The sequence below is a fragment of the Lagenorhynchus albirostris genome, chromosome 9 (assembly GCF_949774975.1).
Source record: "Lagenorhynchus albirostris chromosome 9, mLagAlb1.1, whole genome shotgun sequence".
Classification (NCBI taxonomy): Eukaryota; Metazoa; Chordata; class Mammalia; order Artiodactyla; family Delphinidae; genus Lagenorhynchus; species Lagenorhynchus albirostris.
In genome coordinates this window covers 63,681,391-63,700,504 of record NC_083103.1, presented here as the reverse complement: position 1 = coordinate 63,700,504, position 19,114 = coordinate 63,681,391, and the positions used below count along the sequence as shown (strand labels likewise).

At 34.4% G+C, this 19,114-nt stretch overlaps 1 protein-coding gene across 1 annotated transcript in view; it reads right to left on the bottom strand.

Annotated features, from left to right (window-relative positions):
• TMEM135 (transmembrane protein 135) overlaps positions 1-19,114 on the bottom strand; it is a 240,191-nt gene that overhangs the window by 69,075 nt on the left and 152,002 nt on the right. The window contains exon 6 of the mRNA XM_060160190.1: positions 3,736-3,782. Within this exon, the coding sequence (XP_060016173.1) occupies positions 3,736-3,782 (47 nt within the window). The remainder of the gene's footprint in view (positions 1-3,735; positions 3,783-19,114) is intronic.

The following is a 19,114-nucleotide window of genomic DNA, read 5'->3' as shown; positions in this document are numbered from 1 at the left end:
AACAATGTTTAAAAGGGTTTCATGTTTCATTGTTTTTTTGTGAGCAGGATTAAGTGTAACAGTTTTGTTGTAGTGTCTGTGTTATTGCTGATTCTTTCCTTTGCTTCTCAATTAAAACAAAAAAGAGCTGGTGGTTCAAAAGAAACTCATTTCTTTTCTCCACATGACTGTTGGGAAGATCCTAAGCAAGCCTGAATCAATAATTATGATGAATACTTTTACTTAAAAAAAAAAATTAGGTTGCTTTACCCATAAATACACACTTGGAAATAAAGAAATATTTTAAAGAGATGCATTAGGCAAACTATTCTATCAACTTTTCAACTATGACTCCTGCTTGGCCTGAACTGATAGTGACAGACATGCCCTGAGGCGAAGCTGTGACAATAACATACAAAATAATAAAATGCTTAAACAAAGGAGGCAGAACTATTATGAAGAGTGCCCCCTGGGGTTGAACGGAGAGCCTTTTTCTTTCAAAACACTCTTCAAAATACTGTACCCCAATTTATATCAATAGACAGCTGGATGGCTGGGTGGCCAGATGGCCAGCTGGCTAAGAACTGGAACAAAAAACTGAAAAACACTTTCTCTTCACATATTACCTTTCCTCCACCCAAGCCTCTGAAGTGTTCCCAGGATTCCATTTGAATATAAGTCATATTTTTGGCATACAGATTAAAAATCAAGATCACCATGTATGAGATAATGTATGTGAAAAGAACTATACCTATAAAATAACTATTAAGAGCTATTAAGAGCTATGCAAAAGTAAGACATTTTCATCACACATTTTAATAACCATGGTTTCAATACTCTGAACATTGTGTTGCTTTTTAAGTAAATTCATACTATAACCATCACATCCTATGTCACTTTTAGAAAATACTTATGGAACTACTTCCTCAAGTTCTTTCTTTAAAAAAAATAAAATTGGCACATTTTTCTCTCTATTGAAAGGGGGTTCTCATTTCCCTTTTTCCCATTTGTGGGTTAGGATAAAAACACAAGTTGGGGTTTCCCTGGTGGCACAGTGGTTGAAAGTCCGCCTGCCGATGAGGGGACACGGGTTCGTGTCCCGGTCCAGGAAGATCCCACATGCCGCGGAGTGGCTAGGCCCGTGAGCCATGGCCACTGAGCCTGTGCGTCCAGAGCCTGTGCTCCGCAACGGGAGAGGCCACAACAGTAAGAGGCCCGCGTACCGCAAAAAAAAAAAACCCAAAAAAACACAAGTTGACATTTCTAACATAAAATATTTCCCTTATCCTCTTCTTAAAAAAAGTTTACTATAAATGGAGTCATAGGGACAATATCATTTGATATTTACTGATCTAATTTCATGCAACTAGAATTAAAATAATTGTTAATAAATGGAATAAATGTGTCCTCAAATATCTACAATATATTTAAAATAAAGTTTGAATTTTAAAAATAAAATATTCTAATGGAATTAGACTTGCTAACTGCTATTGTTCATTCTAAACACTTGCTAGAGTTCAGACAAACATATAACATTGTTTTCTTCGGTTGCAGTACTTTATAAATGGTTTTATTTTACCATTTACCAAACCTCTTTTGTTGAGTTATTCAAACTAACTTCTGCCAAGAACACTAGGAATTTGGTGATAGTGCTTCTTTTTGGAGAAAAACAACCCCTTTCCTCAGAAAATTGAAAATGTTTATCTTGGCACTAAAACCTTGTATTGAGCCTTCTGGAAAGTATTTTAAATTGTTGTTTTTAACCTAGACTCTGTGACTGAAACAGGAAAAGGTTCCGTAGCTCTGCACCAAAATACATATTTATAGGGTTGATTTTCTTTCTACACCAAAAATACTAGTTTGATGGCAGCAGTTTTCAAAGTATAATATCCTAGGACCATGCCTAACATTGGGCATTATCACTATATTCAAGACAATTTGTTTTTTAAACCTCAAAAACTTCTGATGTCTAAGAAATGCTAAATGTTGATCAAATATGCTATAAGTGCTATATTGGGAAGGACTGTTTCACTTAACTACCTGGTCTGCTAGGAATTTTCACACACAAAATAAATTTTGTTTGATACTGTAATTTCCTCCTGTGCATGCCAACAAAAGATATGTTTCTAAGTCTTTATCTTTTTTTTTTACATTTCTCCCACTAGGTATGCTTTAGCTTCAGATTAGACAGCATAAAGATAAATCCTTGAACTTTCTGCATTACTGCCCTAATAATGTGTCTGAATACAATTAAGAAATCTTTGGCAATTGATGAAATGAAAGAGTCATTGTTCTTAACTCCCCTACCAAACCCCTAAATTGCTAGAATATACGAAAGAGACTACAGGAGTTGTAAGGTGTATATGAAAGTATATTAAAAATGGTAGGTCATACAATTTCACAAAGACCCCCAGATAGCTGCAATGATTTTTCAGTCGCTAATAACTGACATAGAATACTATGCACTCCATCATGAATACGTCCTTCCCACCTTAAAAACTTCATCCATTTTTTTCCTTCTAACAGCTTGTCTGTCCTTTACAAGAAAAATTATAGCACCATCATCATTTTATACTTGCATATAACATTTTTTATAGTTAAAGGAAGTTCAAATTATATCATTGTGCTTATCAAGTATTTATTAGAATGTTCTGACAGGAAATTAGTTGTTTAAACATTCTGCGATGGTTGAATTGCCTTATTTAGGTTAAACAAAAAAAGATAAAGATATCTACTAAATATATCTTACTAAAATCCATAACTGTTTTTGTCAATCAAGTGCAATTTTTTTTTTTTTTTCCGGTACGCGGGCCTCTCACTGTTGTGGCTTCTCTCGTTGCGGAGGCACAGGCTCCGGACGCGCAGGCTCAGCGGCCATGGCTCACGGGCCCAGCTGCTCCGTGGCATGTGGGATCTTCCCGGACCGGGACATGAACCCACGTCCCCTGCATCAGCAGGTGGACTCTCAACCACTGCGCCACCAGGGAAGCCCTCAAGTGCAAATTTTAATTTTAAAAGCCTAGAACTTCCTGCTGTGATTGAATTCTGCCTATATCCAGAAAAATCAAGAAAGAGTCTATTCAAATGAGTTTAATAAGCGTGAAACAAATAGGAATTACTGGTATTACAGAAAATGACGATAATGAAGGAGTGGGCTCTTCCTAATCAGAAATCCAACTCCCATACTGTTGTGTTTTTATGACAATGACAGGCACCATTTTTACTGGCATTAAAATTCTGAGCCATCCTAACACTCCCCCACATTCCTCAGAGTCTCAGTATCAATGAAAAATGCAACTCTGACATAATGGACTAACTTGATATTTTACAGACAGTGATTAGTATGCTAGGTTACGTTAGTAAAAGACTTAAATTAAGCCCTACCATCATTTTTTTCTCATTTAAATTTAAAATGTTGATTGTTTTATAAGGTGAGCGAAGAATATCTAAAATCAGGTCCACAATAAACAGAAATTCACCTTTCAAGATCTGAGGACTATTAATTTACATATTCAGTTTTCCAAGATGAACTTATAAGCATAATGTGAAAAATCACATCTTCCTTCCCTCTCTTTCTCTATTCACTAAGCAGCAGTGACTTATCTCTAACCACTCTAGAAAATAAAAGCAAACAAAAATTCATGTCACTTGTGGGGCATAATAGTTTAGAAAACACTTTAGTTACACGGTTGATTTAAAAATTACAAAGGAAGAGTATTTTTTTCTATTAAAATAAATAGGTATAACAGAACATACCTGAAAAAGAACATGTACATGGCAGCTGTGATGCAGAATAAAAGGACCTATAACAAGGAGAAAATACGTTACTTACAAAAGAACACTGACATCATCATTTGTGTGTCTTAGAAAGCAAAATACCCACTATTAAATCTTGTACCTGAAACAATTAAAAGATGTACGAAGTTAGTCATACACATATCACATTCTCTACCTTTCAAATAAGTCATATCAAGGCAATAGTAAGTCTGTATATTTATACACACATATAAATAAAATTATAAACATTATACAATATGTATGTGTGTACCTATATATATATAACACTATATATATATATGTGTGTGTGTGTGTGTGTGTATATAGGCTGGGTAGAGGGTAACAGCGTTCAAAAAGGAATAGCCTGTTTAAAAAATTATACCTAAGAATTCCTCAAGAAGCAAGTAACCTAAGAACAGAGACAATGGCTTTTAAATAGTGAAGTCAGCAGAAAAATCATAAAGCTTATTAACTATTATATCAAGATGACCAGACTTTTAAAATATAAAACACAGTCCAGTTGTCAACCAATTGTAATCAATAAGAAAAGCTCCTAAAAATATAATCATCCTGTATGGGATATAAAAAAATAAATTCCTCTAAAAGCAAGCATCAGAACACACAATAAATCTGGATTAAAGAAGCTTCCCTAGAACACGTCATATGAAACACAAAGTATATTACTAAGATGTATATGGAAAGAATCCAAACCCAAGTCCTTACCAAAAGCTTAGTTATGCCAACAAAGTAGATCTCCATAAAATTGTTTTAAATCAGTAAAACGGAAGTTGTAAACTGTGTTCTTATGTTAACAATAAGAGTGTAAATTAAACACAAGGATTGTCAATGGCCTCACATGATAGACAAATGAACAATCTTCAACTATTAAAAACTGACCACAAGGAACCATGAAAACAAAAATGGTACAAAATAGTGTTTAGCTATTTCCAACACAATTTCTAGTTGACTTAAGGAGAGTATAATAGTTTTGCTATTACAAATTGAGCTTGATAGGTTTGCCACCTTGGCTTAAGATAAGCATTATAAATACAATCTGAATGACTTAGAAATATATAAACCTACCAACCCAAAAGAGGATGGGCATCACACTCCCTGGCTTCAAACTACATTTCAAAGCTGTAGTAATCAAAACAGTATGGTATTGGCATATAAACAGAATAGAGAATGATACAGAATAAAAGAGACCAGAAATAAACCCATGCATACACGGTCAATTGATTTATGATAAAGGAGCCATGAATGTACAATGGGGATAGAACAGTCTCTTCAAAAAATGGTACTGGGAAAATAGGATGGCCACATGCAGAAGAATGAAATTGGACTACTATCTTACAGCACACACAAAAATTAACTCAAAATGGATTAAAGACTTGAATGTAAGGCCTGAAACCATAGAACTCCTAGAAGAAAACACAGTTGGTAAGCATAGGTCACAGTGATTTTTTAAAATCTTACACCAAAAGCAAAAGGAACAAAAGCAAAAATAAAGTGTGATATCAAATTAAAAAGCTCTACACAGCAAAGGAAACCATCAACAAGATGAAAAGGCAACACTACTGAATGGGAGAAAATAATTACAAATGACATATCGGATAAGGGGCTAATATCCAAAATATATAAAGAACTCATACAACTCAACAGCAAAAGAATAAACATTCTGATTTTAAAATGGGCAGAAGATCTAAATTTTTCCGAAGAAGACATATGATGGCCAACAGGTTCATGAAAAGATGCTCAGAATCAGGGAAATGCAAATTAAAACTGCAATGAAATATCACCTCACACTTGTTAGAATGGCTATTACCAAAGAGACTAGAAATAACAAGTGTTGGTGAGGATATGGAGAAAAGGGAACCCTTGTGCACTGTTGGTGGGAATGTAACTTGGTGCAGCCACTATGGAAAACAGTATGGAGGCTCCTCAAAAAAGTAAAAATAGAACTACCATATGATCCAGCAATTCCACTTCTGAGTATTTATCCAAAGAATTCAATGAAAACACTAACTCAAAAAGATACGTGAAGCATTATTTACAGTAGCCAAGATATGGAAACAACCTAAGTGTCCATCAATGGATGAATGAATAAATAAATTGTGGTGCACACACACACACACACACACACACACACACACACACACACACACACGAGGGGGGAATATTATTCAGCCATAAAAAGGAGTGAAATCTTGCCATTTGCAACAACATGGATGAACCTCGAGGGTACTAAACTGACTTATTTTATTCAGTCAGAGAAAGACAAATACCATACAATATCTCTGATATGTGGAAGGTGAAGAAGGAGGAAGAAGAGAGAAGGGATAAGGAAGAAAGAAGGAAGAAGGAGAAAAAGAAACCAAACTCACAGATACAGAGAACAGAGTAGTGGTTGCAGGCAGCAGGGGAGTGATGGATAGGAGAAATGGGGGAGCTGCATGTTTTTTTAGTTTAAATAAACTGAATTTTTAAAAAAAGGATGGGTATCAATTACTATAAAACAAATATTACTTTTATTAATTTCTTATATAAAATATATAAAATCTTTCTTAATATACAAAGTATATAAAATCTAATAGGGACTTCCCTTGTGGAGCAGTGGTTAAGAATCCACCAGCCAATGCAGGGCACATGGGTTCAATCCCTGGTCCAGGAAGACCCCAAGTGCTGAAGAGCAGCTAAGCCCATGAGCCACAACTACTGAGCCTGTGCTCTAGAGCCCGTGAGCCACAACTACGGAAACCCGAGTGCCACAACTACTGAAGCCCACATGCCTAGACGCCATGCTCCCAACAAGAGAAGCCACTGCAATGAGAAGCCCACGCACTGCAATGAAGAGTAGCCCCTGCTCGCCACAACTAGAGAAAGCCCGCGTGCAGCAACAAAGACCCAACGCAACCATAAATAAATAAATAAATTTATTTTTAAAAATCTAATAAACATGCACACACTCTCCTCCTCTCCTCTCTCCTTCTTTTTCTCTCCCATTCTCTCGCGCCTTCAGAAATACCCTATCCATGATGCATAAGGTTCATATCACTATTTTGAAAATGTAACTTAAAGCATGAGGAATAATTTTCATTTATTTATTTATTTATTTATTTTTTTTTTTTGCGGTACGCGGGCCTCTCACTGTTGTGGCCTCTCCCGTTGCAGAGCACAGGCTCCGGACGCGCAGGCTCAGCGGCCATGGCTCACGGGCCCAGCCGCTCCGCGGCATGTGGGATCTTCCCGGACCGGGACACGAACCCGTGTCCCCTGCATCGGCAGGTGGATTCTCAATCCCTGCGCCACCAGGGAAGTCCATTTTTCATTTATTGACTAATCAATTATAAAGTCCAAGTGAGTTTGTTTACTGGCTATAATTTGCCAGCCAATGCTCCAGATCACAAAACTCAGTTTTTATTTTCCTCTCCTTGTATCCCCTTTGGGCAATGCCAACCTTCCCAATTTTTCAATGTTTCACTCTTTCTCTGCACTAGTCATTATTCCCCTCGCAGACTCCACTCACAAACCTCTCTAGAAGTGTCCCAGAAATCTTTCCCACACTCTCTACTTTCTCCAAAGAAAACTTCAAAGTCCCTTTCCCTCAAAATGTTGCTATGCTCTATCCTCATATGCTAAACCTATCTGTGCTCATATTAAACTAACGATTATCTTTACAAATAATACCTTTGAAACTGGGAAAGAGCATAATGTTTAAAAACTCAAGCTCTAGAATAAGGCAAATACAGGTTTGAATCTAATTTTATGTGACTTCTGATGCTTTATATAATTTCCCTAAGCCTTAGATCCCTTATCACTAAAGTGAGTATATTACCTCACTTTGAATTGTTGGGAAGATTAAATGAGACGATGCTTCAAAGTGTCAGGCATTCGGCAGATTGTTTTTAGTTTGTTTTGTTATTCATGGAAGTGATCTAGATATAAAAACCTCATTCAGAGATAGAAGCTTGGAAAAAAGTTTGTTTTTAAACAGGTAGACCTTTTGAAATCTCTCAAATTACCAATATTTGGAGCTCACCTCTTTCATAGAGCGGAGATTTAAGATATTAAAATCTGTGCAAGCAGGGGGAAACATGTAAGGAATATTAAAGTACAATTGATCAACTCATTCAAGAAATATTTACTGAACACATACTATGTGCCAGACACTATTCTAAAACTTACAACAGTATACAAAATGGACAAAGTCCTTGCCCTCCTGGAACTTATCTTCTAGTGAGGTAAGAGAAGATATTGAAATAGTATGTCAGACAGTGATGAGTTTTGGAGCAAAACAAAGCAGGATAAGGAAATAAAATGCAGGCGAGTAGGGGTGGTTGTTTTATACAAAGTGATCAAGGAAGCACAGACTTGTTAGTAGAGACACTGAGGAGATAAGGGATAAACGAGAGGACCATATCAACAGAACCAATGGAAAATTTTTGAATTTTATTCAGAAAGATGGTCAGTATTATGTCAAAGATGCTAAAGAAAGGATTTCATTTTTAGTAACATACAGTTTTCAAAGTTTTTTAAATTAATTATGCTAATTTCTTAAACATTGTAACTTCAACAGAATGTTTTTCCAAATAAATGTAAATTTGCAATTAAATAATGAAGATTTTCTCTGTGTTTCAAATTATAGAATTTTAGAGCTAAAAGGACCTTCAGGTAATATATTTTTTCATATTAGGAAACTTAGATCCTTAGAAGGTAAGTGATATATCCATGTTCTACCCCGTTAGTTGTATCTTGCATTTCCTGTATTAAACAAATATTGGTCAAATGTTTACTCTGTACCTGCTCCATAAAGAAGATATTTAAATACAATTCTAACCCTTAAGGAACTTACAGAATACTGCTCCACAGTCTAATTCTGTAGCTACTCTTTATATGTGTGGCTACTTAAAATTTTTTATAGCTTTATTGAGGTATAATTAACATATTTAATGTATACAATTTTGTTAGTTTTGACATAGGTATATATCTTTAAAATCATCAACATAATCAAGATAATGAACATATCATTATCAATAACATATAGCATTTCCGTATTATTATTTTAATACTTGTAGAATCTATAGTGATGTCACCTCTCTCATTCCCACTACTGGCCGTTTGTATCCTATTTTCTTGATTAGTCTGAGTATAGACTTATTAACTGTATTGATTTTATCAAAGAATGAGCTTTTGTTTAATTGATTTTCTCCATTTTTCTGTTTTCTACCTCATTGATTTCAATTTAATCTTTACTAATTCCTTTTTTCTGTTTGCTTTGGGTTTTTTTCCCCTAGTTTCTTAAAGGTAGGAATTTAGGCCATTGGTTTAAGATTTTTTTCTTTTTCGATATAGATGTACAATGTTATAAATTTCCCCCTAGATCTGCTGTGTGTCCTAATTTTAATAAGTTGGGAATTCATTTTTGTTCCATTCAAAATACTTTCTAATTTCTGATTTTGCTCCCTTCTATGATCCATGACTTAATTAGAAGTGTGTTATTTGGCTTCCAAATACTTGGGGATTTTCAGCTATCTTTCTGTTGTTACTGAGTTATCTATTCTATTATGGTCAGAAAATACTTTATATGTATGACTTGATTATTTCCAGATTTATCAAAACTTACTTTATGTCCCAGAATATGTTCCATATGTTTGGTAAATAGCCCATGTACATTTTTTTTTAAATGTGAATTCAACTGTTGCTGGGCAGAGGGTCAAGCTGCTTGACAATGTTGTTCCAATCTTCTAAATCTTTATTGATTTGTCTACTTGTTCAATCAATTATTGAGAGAAGCTATCAAAATATCCTGCTGTATTTATGGAGGTATCTCCACAATCTCTCCTCACAGTTCTATCAGTTTTTCCTTGGCATATTTTGAAGCTCTGCTACTAGGGGCATAAACATTTAGAATTACATCTTCCTTACCATGATGAAATTACCTTCTTTATCTCTGATGATAGCCTTTAATCTGAAATCTATTTCATCTGACAGTAACTTCTGATTACTGTTAGTTTTCCATTCTTTTACTTTTAACTGATTTGGTATTTATATTTGAAGTTCACTGCCTCTAGGCATCATATTGCTGTTTCTTGCTTTTGTATCATATCTGAAAATCTCCACCTCTTCATTTGGCATATTTAGATTGTTTACATTTAATGCGATTATTGGTAAGTTCAGAATTAAATCTATCATCTTGCTATTTATTTTTCTATAGTTTCTTGGTTTTTTTTCTCTTCCTTTCTGCCTTTTTTGAATCAACTCAGTTTTTTAATGATTCCATCTTCTCTCCATTGTTGGCTTCTTTGTTTAAAGCGTTTATAGTAAACATCTTTAAATTGATACAGTCTCTACTCAAGTGATATTATACCACTAAACATACAATATGGACTGTTACAATAGTATACTTCCATTTCTCCCCCACCCCTACTTCTGTGCTATTGTTGTCACCTAGTATACTTTTATCTATATTATGAAACCACTATATTTTAAACATTTTTTCTTAAAAATGTATGTCTAAAATAGTTTTGACCTTTGTTTTGAAAGCTATTTTTGCTGGGTATCAATTTCTAGGTTGACGGATCATTTTATTTCAGTATTTGGCTCAATGAGTACCACTTCAAATGTCTTCTTACAATTTGATTATGAGGTGCCTTGGAGTACTCTTCTTCATGTTTCTTTTAAAAGGGTTTCATTAAGTTTCTTGGATCTGTGGTTTTATAATTTCCATCAAATTTGAAATTTTTTTCAACCATAATTACATCAAATATATTTTCTTCTCTTTCCCCTTCCCCTTTGGGAACTCCAATTAATATATAGTAGGTCACCTGAAGTTGTCCCACAACTCACTAACGCTCTCTTTATTTTGTAAAAAAAAAAATTCTCTTTATTCTGTGCTTCATTTTGGATCATCTCTATTATTAGATCTTCAAGTTCACTAATATTTTCTTCTGTAATATATATGTCATTAATGCCACCCAGTACATTTTCCATCATACACACTCTAATTATCATCATTAGAAGCTTGATTTGGATTTTTTCCCTGTTTTCCATGTCTCTAACTCTTCTGAAACTATGGAATTCACTTGTAACAATGCTTTTTTAATGTCTTTGCCTGCTAATTCTAACAGCTTTGTCAGTTTTGATTTGGTTTTAACTGACTGATTATCTTCTCATTATGGGTCAAATTTTCTTGTTTCTTATTGCATGCCTGGTAATTTTTATTGGATATCAGACATTCTGAATTTTACCTTGGTGGATGCTGGATATTTTTGTATGCCCATAAATCTTAAGTTTTGTTCTGGGTCACAGTTATTTAGAAACAGTCTGATCCTTTAAGGACTTGCTTTTAAGATATTTTAGGAGGGAGTGAAGTAGCGCTCAACTTAGGGCTAATTATTCCCCACTGCTGAGATAAGACCCTTATGTGTACTCTCCCCAATGCCACATGAATCTTGAGATTTTCCAGTCTGGCTGATAGGAACAGACACTATTCCTGCTGCTGCTTGAGTGCCAGCACTCAATTAAGCACCTCTAATCCTTTCAGGTCATTCTTTCTTTGACCTGGGGTATCTTCCTCATGTGCATGCCCTAATCAGTAAACAGCTGAATGCTTTCCTCTCTAGTCTTCGGTGGACTCCATCCAGCATGGCTCCCCTCTCACTCTCCACTCTTGTTTCTTCAACTCAGAAAGTCCTCTAGACTTTGCATGAATGTCTCCTCTTTGATCCAAGCCTGGAAATTTTCTCAAGGCAGTAAGCTAGCATAATCATAGACTCATTTCACTTGTTTCCCATTCTCAGGGATCTCTGCCCTTCAGTGCCTAATGCCAGGACTGTAAAACCATTGTTTTATAAGTTTTGCCCACATTTTGGCTGTTTCAGTTGGAAAGGTAAGGATTACCTTTATTATGTCATAGCCAGAAGCAGAATGTGATTATTTAAATTTAAATTAATTTTAAAAACTAATATTAAATTCAGTTCCTCATCCACACTAGCCATATTTCATGTAATCAACAGCCATATGTGGTAGTGGATACAATAATGGACAAGCAGATATAGAACATCTCCATAATTGCAAAAGGTTCTATTAGACCTGTCTGGCCAGTAAATGACATTTTCACTGTGCATTGTGGTAATGTTATTACACTTATATTCTAACTTTAGCTGTAAATTATACATCTGAACACATCTATTTTTATACTTTACATTTTTATGTCTAAAGCAACACATAAAATAATCATACCACAGTTTACTCATTTGTGGAAACAATACAATGTTATCTATTACATATATTGAAAGCATTAAATGAGATAACATACATAAAGTCTAGTAGAGTGACTAGTACGTCACAGATGCTCAAGAAATGGTAACTATTGACAAAAAATAATTTCTCTGTAATTCCCTCCCATTTCACAACCATTGCACAATACACTTAAACAGGATAAGTAATTTTGAAATTGCTATTTTCACTTTGATTTTTATTTTTAATTCAAAAAGTAATGAAGGGCATGCTACAACATGAATGAACTTCAGAAGCACTAAGTGAAGGAAGCTAGTTACAAAAGACCAAATGTTGTATGATACCATTTATCTGAAATTCTAGAATAGACAAATCTCCTTACAGAAAGTAGAATGGTGGATGTCTAGAGCTAGAGGAGTGAGGGGTAATAGGGAGTTTGCTCATGGTATAAGGTTTCTTCAGGGGGCAATGAAAATGTTCCAAAATTAGACTGTATGGATATGTGCACAATTCTGTAAATATACTAAAAACTCATGGAACTGACATTTTGAACTGGTAAATTTTAGAGCATGTAAATTACTTCTCAAAAACACTTAAAACTGGCTTTTTACAAATTAATACATGTACATGATAGAAACAAAAATTCAAAGTGAATGATAAAAATACAATGAAAGGAAAGTTCCCTTCTATCCAGATCTCTGGTATTCTGTATAGAATTCTGTACGTGTGTGCGTACATTTGTACAAAGATACATGCCAAATAAAGACACTGTTTTATACTTTTCTTTTAAACTTTACACACACACACACGTTTATTTCAAACAGTCTATGAATAGAGTGGATGCTACATATATTGAATACCAAAGTATACTTTGTAAACTTGCATACCTATATCTCTGGAGGTAAATTCTTAAAACTGAATTCTCTGTATCAAGGGATAGGTACATTTTTAATTTTGATACACTCCCATCAATAGTATATCAAAGTAGCCATATCCTTACATGAGCTGTTTCCCTATGTCCACAAAAGCTGTGTTTTATCAAACTGTTTTATCCTTGCCAATGTGGTGGATGAAAGAAATGATGTATCATAGCTGCATTCTTCTTATGAGTGAAATTGAGCCCCACAGGTTTATAGACCTTTTTGTTTGTTTTTTGGTCAGTTGGTTTAACCACTTTTTCATATCCTTTGTCTATTTTTGGTTTGTGAATCTTTTAGAAACCATTTTTATTTTTTGAAACTGAGTATACTTATGTGAAAACACAGAATTAATTTCATTATTATCTATTTGCACCAAGAATATGGGTGGTTAAATAAAAGTAATCATGTAATGGAAATCTCATAATGTACTAAACCAAAAGAACATTTTAAGCCAAGTGTACAGAAAGTATAACAAATAATGAGAAAGTAAAGTTCATTCAGCTGAAAAATACTGTTTTCTCTGGAATGACTTTTCAGGAAGTGATAGATTTACAATACATGGATTCCTGTTAGAGAGCTTACAAAACTTTCAGGGAAAAACTGTACTATGGTTGTCAGCACTATGTCATGCAGAATTATATGAAAACTATCCCTGTCAACGCTCTAACAAAGAAACAATATCACCATATATGAATACTTTAAAAACCTAAAAATAACCAGAAATATAAAAAATGTGACTACCACCTGGTAAAGAAGGCTGTTTTTACCATCTAAGCCTCAAAATGGTTAAAACACATATCCTGAAGTCATTTTAAAGTCTACTAGAGACCTAAACAGATGGTGCATTTAACTACTTCCTACAACAGAAATCTTCTGCTTTTCTTTAACATACTCAATTAAATGTTCTTTAACCCTGCCCAGTGCCTTTGACCACTCCTGCTTGAATGTGTCCAAAGACAATGATGCTCTTTGCTGCCTGGCCTTCATTCCTCATCAAGTCTGTTTCCTACCCATATTCACTGAGCCCCCTTCCTTCCATTATGCAAATAAATACTGAGATCTTGTCTCTGTTTTCTGGAAAAGAAGCAATAGATTTCTCCTTGCTCCATGTGTACTTCATTCATATTTTAGCCATCTATCCATCCACCCGTTCATAAAAAGTTATCTGGTATCTATGTGTTACTAACACTTTGTGCCTGAGCAAAGTCAAAAGGAAAAAGATACAGAGGTAAATAAGCTCCAGACTATCAAGAGACCACGTGATCTTCAAGCAAAACAGAACAAACAAGGAAGCACAAGTTCTTACCTTTGTTTATAAATTTATTTCAGTACTTGTTATATTGCCAGTGTGCTAGGGTAACAAAACTAGATAATATTGATTCTTGTTGCCCTTATGAGGTCTAGCAGAAATGCAGGCATATTAACAAATCATCCCAATACAACATGCTAGGACAGAATATTTACACCTCACCCTACAAGATAGTCACCAAAACATCTAATTATATTATTATTTTAATTATTCAGTATATATTTAGACAAAGCTTTTTTGGTTGTCTGTATACCTTTATGTCTCCACCAGAAGTTACTTAGAACACAAAGTTCCCAAGAGCAATCTCTATTTCATCTAATTCCATATGTGGACAGATTCTTGATATACTATATAAGGTTTCTGATAATAATGTTAATTTCTATTTATGGCAACCATCTTTCAAAAAACTAAATTGTACTCCCATTTGTATACTTTGTAAAGGCTGAACTTTAGACTCTATAAGCATTTTCAACTTTTCTGAAAACACAGACCATTACGTAGCCTCTTGGGGAAGTCATTCTCACTGGACCAATAAGTGTTACACAATTTGCAATGTATATATTTTGCTTTGAACACACAACAGATCATTATCGTAATATTAATTTGCTTTTAAAAATGCATCGTTTTTGAGCAGTGGGATTCTTAAGTTAAATAACTATGCATTGTTTTATAATTTTTAAAAATCCTTATACAATTCTAATCTCACATAATATACAGTACATCTTTATAATCTGTCCCTTTGTTTTGGATTAGCAGTTTTGCTTACTGAGTTTTTTTTTTTTAAGTTTCCCCTCCTTGACAAAACAAATACGGGAAAAGTACAAAACACCTTATGGGGAATTTAGGGCCACAAACACCAGGCTCTTAGTAAGGAAGAAGTCTGAGGTCTCCAGATTAAGACTATAAACTTGATCAAGTCACTTCCATTCTTTGAGCCTTAAGCTTTTTATCTTTAAGAGAAGTTAGATCAATCTCTAGGATCCTTCAGAACTCTAAAACTCTGCGATGCCATGAGTCAAACTTTTTCAGTGTACAACAAAATTATTTCAAAGCAAACTGTCACTAATATATAATGAGACAAATCTCAAGAGTATATGTATATACTCTCATATGTATAAGCAAATGAGAGCATTTTCTCTGACTGAACTGAATGTGGGGAATTATATTAAATACATCAACAACTTGGTCCTAGTCTCTTCCTTGCACTGCTCATTGTTCTTGATTTATACCTTCAAGGTCAGCAAACAAAGTCTGGCAATATATTAACCTTGAAATTTTCCAGTTGTAGAAACAGCTGTGTTAGATAGTGGCTGGGAAGTACAGCTTATATGATGGCCTGTCCTTTTATGGTTAGTAGGTAAGCTGTATTTTGTCTTCCATAAAAGTGAAAGGATTTAAAGTATATAACTATAGAAAATTTCAGTATGTAGTAATATAACCTGTAAATTACATTCCTTATTACAACACAATTCTAATTCCGCTGGCAAATTAAAAAAAAAATCACAGCTTTAAATTACAACTCACTATTTAAAGGACTACAGATAAGGGTTTACACATGAAAAGAAATCAGTCTTTATTAAAAATTTAAAAGAAAATTTAATGGTCAAGTGAAAATCACCATGTGAATTCATTCATGGAACAAAATACTCACTGAAGTATGTTCTCTGAACTGGAACTATAAAAACCAACTAGACATTATCACCAAACACACAGAGCACTTTATTTACATCTCTCTTATTATCATGTAAAGGAAATGCAGTTATTGGAAGTAAAGGTTGTCCAATGACTTATATTTAAAAGTTATCGAGATATTCAGCTGCTTCTTTTCTTTCCCATAGCCATCTCTCTATTTTATGGTCAATTAGTTGGTCATTAAAAGTCATTAAAAATGCAAATCAAAACAAATAAGAAAGGAAATAAATATGTAAAGGAAGAGCAAGGAGCCAAAAAGAAACGATAGGAGAGTTTAAAGTCAAAGGTAAATCAAAAAAATAAAAAGGGCCAGAGAACATAGAGAAAAGAGGAAAGTAGAGGATTAAACTAGATAATGAACTACTATTGACTAACACTGCCAGGCACTGTATATTTTTTAAAATATTACCACTAATCGTATAATAGCTCTTCAACGTAGGTTTTTAATCACTTCCATTTTAAAGATGAGGCAATTGGACTCAGAAGGTAAGTTACTCGCTTAAAATCACAAAATATTTAAGTGGCTGAACTAAGACTCAGAGCTAGGACTACCTGATTTCAAATTCAAGGCTTTCAATTATATCCCTCTGCCTCTAGAAAATTTTTACTGATGTTGATTTAGTAGCTACTGTGTTTCCAAGGTAGGGATAATCCCCATAATGCTTCCTATACATATATATGTATATTTTTAGTAAGTGTCATTTTAAAAAAAGAAAGGAGTGAGGCAAAATCTTTCAGAGTTCAGTATAATAATTAAAATAATAGTGTAACAATAATATCAACTGCTGCTGTTACTGAATGCTCACTATATGTCACATGCTGTATTCAGTGCTTGACATACATCACTTTACATGATCCTCAAAATAGTCTTGTAATGTAGGGGTTATTATCCCCACTTCAGAGAAGAGGTTTAGAGAGACACAGACAATAATGGGATTGAGCCAGGTTTGGCAACCAGCTGTGATTCCAAAGCCCATGAGCTGTCATGGATTTCTCTCAAAGATTTCTTTAAAAACTCCCATTAAAGAATTACAGCTTTAACAAATTTCATTCAACTTAATCATGATAAAATAGTAGATAAAATAGTGGGTTAAGATACAGTCTCTGAAATGCAAATCAAAACTACAATGAGGTATCACCTCACATTGGTCAGAATGTCCATCATTTAAAAGTCTACAAATAATAAATGCTGGAGAAGGTGTGGAGAAAAAGGAACCTTCCTACACTGTTAGTGGGAATGTAAATTGGTACGGCCACTATGGAAAACAGTATGGGGGTTCCTTAAAGAACTAAAAATAGAGTTGCCATATGATCCAGCAACCCCACTCCTGGGCATATATCCAGAGAACACTATAATTTGAAAAGATACATGCACCCCAATGTTCACTGCAGCACTATTTACAATAGCCAAGACATGGAAGCAACCTAAATGTCCATTGACAGATGAATGGATAAAAAAGATGTGAGATACACACACACACACACACACACACACAAAGGAATACTACTCAGCCATAAAAAAAGAATGAAATAATGCCACTGCAGCAACATGGATGGACCTAGAGATTATCATACTAAGTGAAGTAAGTCAGAAGGAGAAAGACAAATATCATATGATATCACCTATATGTGGAATCTAAAATATGATACAAATGAACTTATTTACAAAACAAAAAGAGACTCACAGACATAGAAAACAAAACTTACGGTTACCAAAGGGGAAAGGAGGTAGGGGAGGGATAAATTAGAAGTTTGGGATTAGTAGATTAAAACTACTATATGTAAAATAGATAAACAACAAAGTCTTACTGTATAGGACAGGGAACTATATTCAATATCCTGTAATAAATCATAATGGAAAAGAATATTATATATATATAATATATATATATAAAAACATGTATATGTATAACTGAATCACTTTGCTGTATGCCAGAAACTAACACAATATTGTAAATCAGCTATACATCAATAAAAAATTAAAAAATAAAAAAGGTATAGTCTCTGTGTTAAAGAGCTCACTATGTACATAATGAATCAGATATAAGAAAAGCAGAGATGAAAAAATTCCATAATCCTCAAAACTTCTATAAAATATTTATTCTAATAAAGAAAAACAGATCTAAGAAACACATTTTTTAAATTTTGAAAATAAGCCACCTAAATATTGCAATCAAAAACTTAAAAAACCTTACATGTTTACATATTAAGTGAGGAGAGAAAAAAGTTACACGAGCCAGTTTTCTAATATGTTTACATTAACTATGTAAGGGACCATTCTTTACCCTAATGCTGCCAAACATCTTTCGCAATTCAGAAAACAAAACAAAAATACCTCCCATGTCATTCAGCACACGGAGGACAGAGAAAGGTTTTATATGGACTCAGAGCAAAGTTAAAGCTGAAAAAACATTGTGCTTTCAGCAGGACAAAGTAGACGGGTCGCCTAAGTGAAACCTCATTATTATAAGTAGACAACTTGTAGTACGTTAGTTATTTTCATACAAAGGGTGGTATTCCCATTAACCTCAAATAAGAACCAGGCTTAGGGTGACATTATGTTTTTCCCTCAGAGACACTACAAAAATAAATAAGAGCTTCCAGATTACTTCAGAGAGGTCACAGCAGGGCCACATACAAACAGCACATGGCAGCGCTGCAATTCAGATTTTTGTCATTTGATGAAGGTAAGAAAGACCGTTAGCGTGAGGGTTATTGTAATTCTAACTAAGGTGGCCAGTAAGACAGCACTCACTGCTTCACCAAACCACACTGTGCTGTAGGCAAAAGGCAAACAGCTGCCCTCCAGCTGAGTTCCACATGTTTGAGGTGTCCACTGAGAACTAACTCAATCCCAATACATAATCCACAACAAAACAGTCATCAACAGTAAGTAGTCGGATATATATATTCTCTTTACGGTTGTTTTAAACACAGCATATGTATCGATATCTATTCACTCATGTACCGTAAAACGGAATGATAGTTTTCCCAAATGGTGTGTCGTGTGCCCACACTCAAGTCATCTGCCGGTTCTTTGGGCACATGCTCATTCTGGAATTCATTTGAGAAAATACCTCTGTGATTAGGCATGGCTTTGCTCATATCTGCCTTGGTTCTCACTATTTCTATCCAGCTACAGATTCCTCTCTGCATACTCAGTTCCCACTGACTACCATTTCTTCAGGCAGGAAAGGTT